The 8623-nt window shown below is 49.9% G+C and overlaps 2 protein-coding genes across 6 annotated transcripts in view; one reads left to right on the top strand and one right to left on the bottom strand.

The window, feature by feature from the left end:
- Positions 1-2063, top strand: part of LOC102751862 (chromosome unknown open reading frame, human C12orf10) — a 7063-nt gene extending 5000 nt beyond the window's left edge. The window contains exons 4-7 of one of the 3 annotated variants that reach the window (XM_006757007.2): positions 1075-1224; positions 1312-1422; positions 1539-1720; positions 1843-2063. In XM_006757007.2, the coding sequence (XP_006757070.1) occupies positions 1075-1224; positions 1312-1422; positions 1539-1720; positions 1843-2041 (642 nt within the window). In that variant the 3' untranslated portion in view covers positions 2042-2063. Of the gene's footprint in view, positions 1-1074; positions 1225-1299; positions 1423-1538; positions 1721-1842 lie in introns of all 3 variants that reach the window. The other 2 variants (XM_006757006.2, XM_006757008.2) reach the window with 2 other exon arrangements.
- A 287-nt stretch (positions 2064-2350) lies between these two features.
- Positions 2351-8623, bottom strand: part of AAAS (aladin WD repeat nucleoporin) — a 10152-nt gene continuing 3879 nt past the window's right edge. For all 3 annotated transcript variants that reach the window (XM_006757003.2, XM_015559595.1, XM_015559596.1), the window contains 12 exons: positions 8478-8524; positions 8120-8218; positions 7677-7820; positions 5020-5140; positions 4309-4433; positions 4053-4113; positions 3824-3914; positions 3286-3379; positions 3143-3210; positions 2931-3012; positions 2737-2821; positions 2351-2608 (listed from right to left, as the gene is read on the bottom strand). In XM_006757003.2, coding sequence (XP_006757066.1) covers positions 2384-2608; positions 2737-2821; positions 2931-3012; positions 3143-3210; positions 3286-3379; positions 3824-3914; positions 4053-4113; positions 4309-4433; positions 5020-5140; positions 7677-7820; positions 8120-8218; positions 8478-8524 — 1242 coding nt within the window. In that variant the 3' untranslated portion in view covers positions 2351-2383. The remainder of the gene's footprint in view (positions 2609-2736; positions 2822-2930; positions 3013-3142; positions 3211-3285; positions 3380-3823; positions 3915-4052; positions 4114-4308; positions 4434-5019; positions 5141-7676; positions 7821-8119; positions 8219-8477; positions 8525-8623) is intronic.

Raw genomic sequence — 8623 nt, 5'->3', positions numbered from 1 at the left:
TGAAAGCAGGTCAGCAGGTTCCTGCTGCTGAGGAAGGAACAGGGTAGCGGCCTGCGTGCTGCCGGATCAGTGATTCCGAGGACAGACCCTACTCCTGTGAAGTTCACAAGTCAAACTTCAGATTCAGCCAGCTCTGTCTTTTGCAGACAGACTGTTCACTTCTCTGACTCAGCTTACCTGCCCCTATGGCACAGCAATAATATGAGCCACAAAATAAGAAAATATAGGAATGATTAAATTGGAGACAGGAATGCTAAGGTTGTAGACTGCCTGGGCTAGTTTTTCCTTCTGCTGAGCGGTTTCTAAGCAATAGAACTAAATTACACCCAAGTTTTAACTGATTATCAGGTTGGGGTCCAGACTGAAAGGTGCTGGGCATAGGAGTTTCTTCTTTGGCTCTCCCCGAGAATACTTTTTTTACATGCCATACGTGTTGACATGCAAGCCTATTTTGTAGGGCAGTTTTGCCTTAAACACTGATATCCCACATCGTTTCTGCCCCCAAACTCTTGAAGCATTGTCCTACCATTTCTTAAGGCTCAGGAGATGCAGCAACTGCTGATGCCGCGTAGCCCGTGGGTTTCTCTGGGACCACACCCCAGCGCTTGATGTCTAGTCCAGCACCTGTTCTCTCCCAACTGACTCATGTGCTTGGCCAGACCCTCCTGGGCCTCATTACACAGGTCACTGAGTAGCCTACTCAGCCCCCCTGGAGATTTACCCTCCCTCAGCCACAGGGATCCACTCCCACGGGGCCCCTCCAGGAACTCCAGATCTTTGTTCAGGAGTCAGCTGCCTCCTCCTCACACATGCTGCCTCAGCTAGGGCCTGTGTGACAGAATGAGCACTGGATGGGAAATCAGGTGATCCAAATTCCAGCACTATTAGCTCTGACCTTAAGCAAGCTACTGGACACCCCAATTCCCTTTCCTCATCCAGTTGGGAGATCCTCACAGGCTCATTGCATTGAGATTAAATAAGAGAGAGTATGCAGCCGAACATAACTTTGAAACCTGTAAAACTTTACCATACAAGTGGTAGGTACCCTTAAGAGCATTTCTGCTGCTGCCTTAGATGTATGAGAACTTCGTGGAGGAGGTGGATGCGGTGGACAATGGGATCTCCCAGTGGGAGGGAGAGCCTCGATATGCGCTGACCACTACCCTGAGTGCCCGGGTGGCCCGGCTTAATCCCACCTGGAACCAGCCCAACCAAGACACTGAGGTAAGGAGGGCCCAGGGGAAGAAAATGAGGCATGTAAGACCCCAGCGGAGGAAATGAGAGTGCTGTGATTCCCAGGCTGGGTTCGAGCGTGCAATGGATCTGGTTCGGGAGGAGTTTGTGCAGAGACTAGACTTCTACCAGCACAGCTGGATGCCAGCCCGGGCCCTGGTGGAAGAGGCCCTGACCCAGCGACTACAGGTACAGGCATGGGAGGAGGCATTGTGGCTCAGGCTTTAGTGACTACTGGTGGGCTGCTGGTCAACAGAGGCTCCTCCTACCCTGAACCTTCCAGCCACTCCCCACTTCCCTTTCAGGTGGACCCAAGCGGGGAGATAATAGAACTGGCAAAAGGTGGTTGCCCCTGGAAAGAGCATCTTTATCACCTGGAATCTGAGCTGTCACCCCCAGTAACCATTGCCTTTGTTATCTACACTGACCAGGCTGGACAGTGGCGGGTACAGTGTGTGCCCAAGGAGCTCCATTCATTCCAGAGCAGGTGAGGCCCTGTTGCAGCCCTATAGAGGAGTCCACTAGTCTTGGCCTCTGTTCTGCTCCCCCTCTCAGTTCCTCAAGGCCTCCATTTGGTCTCACCAACTTGCTCTTTCTGCTCACTTGTAGGCTGCCCCTGCCAGAGTCATGGCGGGGTCTTCGGGATGAGGCTCTGGACCAGGTCAGTGGGATTCCTGGCTGCGTCTTTGTCCATGCCAGCGGCTTCATTGGTGGGCACCGCACCCGAGAGGGTGCCTTGAGTATGGCCCGTGCCACCTTGGCCCAGCGCCCAGCACTTACATCTCCCTCACATCCCCTCATCCAATAAAATTTCTTCTGTGTCATACTGACCAAGTCTTCGCCACATTACCAACCTGCACCGTCCGGGGAACTTGCTGGAATTTGGGGAAAGTGAAACATCTAGTACATGCCAGAGCCTATGCTAGACCTTCAGGACTTTGGGTGTTTTCTCAGCTTTTCTTTCATAATCATTGGAAAACCATCTAGTTCCTCAGGTTAAATAACCTGACAAACTCATAAGTGGCTAAAAGTGACAGAACCAAAATCCTAACCAAAGTCTGTGCCTTTTCCTTCTTCACTGCACCCTAATGCAGTTCCCTCGAAAAGAGTCTCATAATTGAGTGGGAAACACAGAAAGAAATGTTTATTATTAGAAGTGGGGGTGAGGGGAGTGGGACCGAGCAGATGGTGGCCCTGGGAGAGAGTCCCAAGGAGCAGAGGTAGGGGCTGTCTCAGTGAAGAGGGGCAGTTCATGTATAGAAGCTCCACCCCCAGCTGGGGGCTCTTGCGTTCGGCCAAACCCTGGGCTAAAATGTGGAAACTGGGCGTTGACAAAGTACATAGGGATGTGGGCAATTCGGCCTGTGGACCAGCACTGCAGAAAGCGAAAGAGAAGTCTTATCGGGCTGGGCTCAAAGGAGGCCGTATGGCAGAGCCACAGCCACCAAGGCCCTCAGCTCCTCCGCCTCACCCCCGAAAACCCCAGCAGCCTGGCCTACTCACCACACTGAGCAGCGCCCCTTTGGTGAAGGAAGGATGGAAGGTGATGCTCTGGGCCTGGGCTCCTGGCTCTCCCTGGATAATGCCACTGGGGGGAGAAGAAACAATAAGCAGCAGCTGGAGGCAGAGCTGGGATGTGGGCTTAGTGAGGGGAGGCTGGTGAGGAGCCCAGATCTAATGGCCTGCCCCGCACTCACCAAGGAAGTAGCTCGAACACAGGGCTGTTTCGAGTGCGAAAAAGGAGGATGACTGGCTTACCGTCCTGGACCTGGGGATTTCCTGCAAGAAACGGATGCAGGGAGGAACCTAGAGGCTGAATCACAGGGCAGGGGCAAAGAACCGCAGCCAGGGCATGGGCACTGGTAAGGTGCCTATGGCCTGAGCATAGTCCTTCCTCCCCACCTCTTACCTTTCATGAGCACAGCCAGACGCTCCCCACTGGGGTCCCAGACCATGGAGTGAGCCTCTCCCCCGAGTCTATGGGTCAGAACAGTAGGTTGGGAGGGCTCAGCACCGTCTCCCACATTCCACTGCCTCACCCACTCAGCTCACCTTTCCTCTCCATGTGGTGTCTGTACTGTTGTCTCAGACAGATCTGCTACAATCGTTGCTGATTTTGCACCTCCAACACGCCCCTTTCCTTCACCTGTAGATAAGGGCAGAGGCTCTTTTTTTTTTTTTAAATATATTTTTATTGATTTTTTACAGAGAGGAAGGGAGAGAGATAGAGAGTTGGAAACATCGATGAGAGAGAAACATCGACCAGCTGCCTCCTGCACAACTCCTACTGGGGATGTGCCCGCAACCCAGGTACATGCCGTTGACCGGAATCGATCCTGGGACCCCTCAGTCCGCAGGCCGACGCTCTATCCACTGAGCCAAACCGGTTTCGGCGGCAGAGGCTCTTAAGTATAAGAAACGGGCATCTGACTTGTCCCCGCCTCCTCTCCATCACAGGATTCAACACCTCTCGTCCCCCAAGCTGCTTTCCTTCCCCTTATCCTTCAGAGTAGCATATTCCAGAGGGTTCCTGCCTCCCTCTGACTACCCCAGAGATGGTCTGCACCCTCAAGTGTTTCCCCCAACTCACCACAACGTTCTGGGAATGACAAGGAGTAAATCAGTGGTTCCCCCAATACAGTGAACAGCAGCCGATTTCCATCTGGGCTCCAGCAGCCTGTCTGGGATCAGGAAGCAAAAGGCAGGGAAGGGTGGTCCATAGGGGAATGTACTGGTAAGAGGAAGAGAAGTAGAGGAGGTGGGGAGACAAGCTTGGGGAGTCAGGGGCCCAACTCCTCCCCAGCTTCTTTGAAACTCACTTGACATCGCCCTGATAGAGTAGGCCACCTCTCACAAGTCCACATCTGGGCCTCCCAGACCCTGCGCCAGAGAGAAGCAAATCACAGCTTAGGACGTCTGGGTCCCAAAATTTAAACTTCGCTCCCTCTGTCAGTCCCGGAGTCAGGTCAAAGAACAGGAATGAGGACAGAAGGCCCTTCCTGCCGGAAGTTCCAGGAGCCGAGTGCCTTTCTCCAGGTCATTCTTGCCCCCTCTGTCCTCCCACTCAGCACTCACCGAAAGACAGCTGAAGGAGTGGAAGCCAGGACTTTGCTGCCATCTGGGGACCAGAGCAGGTTGGTAACGCCACCTCCCCGAAACCAGGGAAGGGGAACACAGGTCTCTGTTGAGACCTCCCATACCTAGGAGAGTGGGGTCAAGAGTAGACAGGAAACTCAAGCACCCCATCATCTCACAGGGGCTCCCCTCTTTAAGGTACAAAGAACCAGAAAGGGAGGGAGCAGGAAAGGCGCTGTTAAAACAGGAGGAAATATGCCCTAGCCAGTTGCTCAATGGTTAGAGCGTTGGCCTGTAGACTGAAGAGTCACGGGTCGATTCCGGTCAAGGACACAAGGGCACAAGGACACATACTGCAGTTGCAGGCTCGATCCCCAGCCCTGATCGGGGCGATGTGTCTCTCTCACATCGATGTTTCTCTGCCTCCCCTGCCCCCCACCCACCTTCCACTCCAATAGAGAAAACATCCTCGGGTGAGGATTAACAAAAAAAAAACAGGAGGAAAAATAGGTTTTGTGTTTACAATTATAGCAGGCAGAATGTTAAATCTGAGAGTCTGGATGATGCAGCTCCTTCCCTAGGTAAGTTTAAGACTGAAGGACAACTATCCCTCTCCTTCCTAAAGGATATTTCCACCACTAGGCAAAGAAGGCTCCTTCCTCAACTGAGGAGCGGCTGCAATGACCAAAAGAAGGGTGAGGACCAACCTACCAAGATAGCGGCATCCACAGGTGAAGCTGAGAGGAGCCGCCCCCCACTGGGGGCCCAGGCCAAGCTGGTGACAGGTGTGTGCCCAGGGTGAGAGAGCACTTGGGCACAGCCAGAAGAGGGTCTGCCAAGAGGAAATAGGGTAGGAAGTCAGAAGACAACAAGAAGAAAGCCCCATGATTTTATTTCCTTGCCTCCTCCTGATAAAATTTCCAAAGCCCAGTGGCCCCTCAGAGCTCAAATCCAGGTTGGAGAAAATGAATAAGGATTGTGCAGTTAAAGAAAAAAATAAGGAAAGGCAATGTCACCACCAGTAGGTCCATAGAGGATAGTGGGTAAAAGGGAGAAGGCTTTCACTAGTCCTCAAGGAGTAATAAAACTTTCTGACCAGTAAAGCTAGAACTGGTAAGCTGGGGAGATGTCATGCTCCACCAGAGAAGATAGCCCTCTTCCCAAAGGACCATCCTGCCGGGGGCCTGGGATAAATTCTTCTCTTGCCAGAACCACCTGCCACTTCCCAGAACTCATCCTGTGTGCAAAACCTGTGTTTTTGCCTTTCCTTATAAGAACCAGTCTCCTGCCCTAACCGATTTGGCTCAGTGGATAGAGTGGCGGACTGAAGGTCCCAGGTTTGATTCCTGTCGAGGTTGCGGGCTCGATCCCCAGTAGGGAGTGTGCAGGAGGCAGCCAATCAATGGTTCTCCTCATCATTGATGTTTCTCTCTCTCTCTCTCTCTTCCCTCCTCTCTGAAATCAATAAAAATATGTATTTTTTAAATCAGCCTCCAGCCTCTGCTCCTGCTTTGTTTTCTGCTTGCCATAAAGATGCTGCCTAGGGGTTGGCCTCCAACACGAGGCTGGGAAGCACTTGAGGGCACCACTGTGTCTTAGCTTTGCATCTCCAGAGCCACATATTTGGCCTGACAGGTACAGGCCACTGCCTGACTTAGTGCCACCCTCTCACTTCTCCACTTACCTAGAACCACTTTTAGCTCCAATGAGGTGTTAGGCCACTGATCTACAACTTATGCTTTACCATGACAGTAAATCATAGTTACCTTTCCAGTTCACAGAGACCTATCTTATTCTTTTCAGTAGCTCCCCTGTATTCTACTGAACAAATAACCATAATTTATTTAGGCATGCCTCCACAAATGGACATTTCAGTTTTGCGGCAGCTTTTTTGTTTTTTACTGATTTTTAGAGAGGAAGGGAGAGGGAGAGAGAGAGAGAAACATAAATAATGAGCCCTGGCTGCTTTGGCTCAGTGGATAGAGCGTTGGCCTGTGGACTGAAGGGTCCAGGGTTCGATTCCAGTCAAGGGCACATACCTCAGTTGTAGGCTCCCGGCCCTGGTTGGGTGTGTGTGTGGGAGGCAACCAATTGATGTGTCTCTCTCACTTTGGTGTTTCTCTCTGTCTCTCCCTCTCCCTTCCACTCTCTCTAAGAAAAAGAAAAACCACAATGGAAAAAATGTCCTCAGGTAAGGATTAATAAATAAATAAATAAATAAATAATGAGAACAAATCATTGATCGGCTGCCTCCTGCATGCCCACGCAGGGGATTGAGCCCTCCACCCAGGTATGTGCCCTGACCAGGAATTGAACTGTGACCTCCTGGTTCATAGGTCAACGTCAACCATTGAGCTATACCGGTTGGGCAGTTTCTTAGTTTTGACAAATGTAACATGGAAATATATTTAAAATGGGGAAACTGCATGAAGGATATATCAAAACTCTCCACTATCTTTGCTAAAAATCTAAAATCATCACCCTAGCTGGTTTGGCTCCATGGATAGCGCATCGGCTGGTGGACTGAAGAGATCAATGATTCCCTCTCATCACTGATGTTTCTATCTCCCTCTCCCTTCCTCTCTGAAATCAATTTTTAAAAAATAAAATTATACCAAAATAAAGTTTATTAAAAGTAAAAAATTTATCAGAAGGATTTCCTAATTTTTCTATGATCTGAATTAAATAGCATGGAGATGATCTTTTCTTTGACAATTAGATAAAACTCTCATAAAACCATGTCAGCCTGGCATCTTTTTAGTGGTAGAGCTCATCCCTTTTAATTTCTTCAACAATCCACTTCAGTAGTTTATATTTTGCTAGAAAAGCGAACATTTCCTTTAGATTTTCAAATCTCTTAGTCTAAACATGTATATAATATTCTTTAATAACTCTATTTTCTTCCATAGCTGTGGTTATCTCTCCATTCCCATTCTAAAAATAGCATATGTACTTTGCTTTTCTTTTACCTCAACAAGGCTGACTAAAAGGTTTTTTTCTTTATTCATAATTTAAACAACCAGTTTCTGGTTTTATATTAGTTAATTCTGGGGGTTATTTTTCATTGGTTTCAACTTATATCCATATTAACTCCCTTCCCACCTTCCTTTAAACCTGTATCTGACAGTCTTCTAAAATAGACGGCCTTTCCACTCCTTAATTCATATATATACACTTCCCAGAATCCCAGAAGCCCCTACTTCTGTCCCTTTCTCTAGATTAAAGTGTTTAGCACTTCCACCTTGACCTTAGGTCTACTTCTCTCGTGGGAACTGCTGTGAGGACAAAGAACTTCTCCTTTGAGACCTCCTCACTACACCTAGCAGGGCCACAACCTTTAGGCCACGGTAAGACAGAGTGGGACGCACCTGGTAGACAAGGAGGTGGGGTCCAGGGTCCAGATGAGAATGCAGGTCTGGCAGGCCACAGCCAGGACAGAGGCACTAAGGGGCTTCCAGGCCAGAGCTGCCACATTTCGCTGCAGCCGGTGCTTCAGAGAGGGGACTATAGTGCTGCAAAGAAGGGGTTGGAGACTGAGTCAAAAGAGGAACACTAAGGCTCAGAGGAACTGAGTACAGTTCAGAGGCAAATCTAGAGAAGAAAGCTCATTACCCAGGGCTGGGGTATTGTGGGACAGCATAAGATAAAGGTTTTATCTGTCTGGATAGAGGACACATCCAGTTCTAGAAGGAGCCCTGTGGACCAGGCCCAGGAACTGCAGGACTCTCCTGGGACCAAGGCGGGAGAGGGAAGTGGAGACTAAACCATGGAGACTGAAGAGTCAGAGCTTGCCCAGGAGGCCCCCACATACCTGTTAACATTATACACACGGATGGAATCATCTAGCAGGGCCACCGCGAACTTGTTGGTGTGGGGGTGCCATGCAAAGACCCGCAAGCAGCAGCTGGACCTGGGGCAGGAATGAGCACGAAGAGTCCAAATCTATACCTGTCCTTACCCCAACCCAGGAGCTTAGATTCCTTTTCATACAAGGACATTATTGTTTTTTTACTTTTTCTTTTATTTTTGGGGGGGAGGAAGGAGTGAGAATGTGGGCGGCAGTCAGGAAAGGGGTGGGAGGAATCTGTGCATAGACTTCCCTCTCCCCAAAAGAAGCTGCAAGTTTCAGGACTTCCTTCCTACCCAAGCCTCAGAGCTGGTACACTCACCAATTTGTGACTTGGGCAAATTCAGCAATCAGATCTTCACTCCTGAGCTGTAAGATCAAATCGGATTAAGGATGCACTGGGACAAAAGGAGCTTATCCCCATAATGTTCCCCCTGGACCACACCCCCTTCTGCAGGTCCCACCACC

Source organism: Myotis davidii, unplaced genomic scaffold (assembly GCF_000327345.1).
Source record: "Myotis davidii unplaced genomic scaffold, ASM32734v1 scaffold233, whole genome shotgun sequence".
In the NCBI taxonomy this organism is placed as follows: domain Eukaryota; kingdom Metazoa; phylum Chordata; class Mammalia; order Chiroptera; family Vespertilionidae; genus Myotis; species Myotis davidii.
This window is presented reverse-complemented; position numbering and strand designations above follow the sequence as displayed.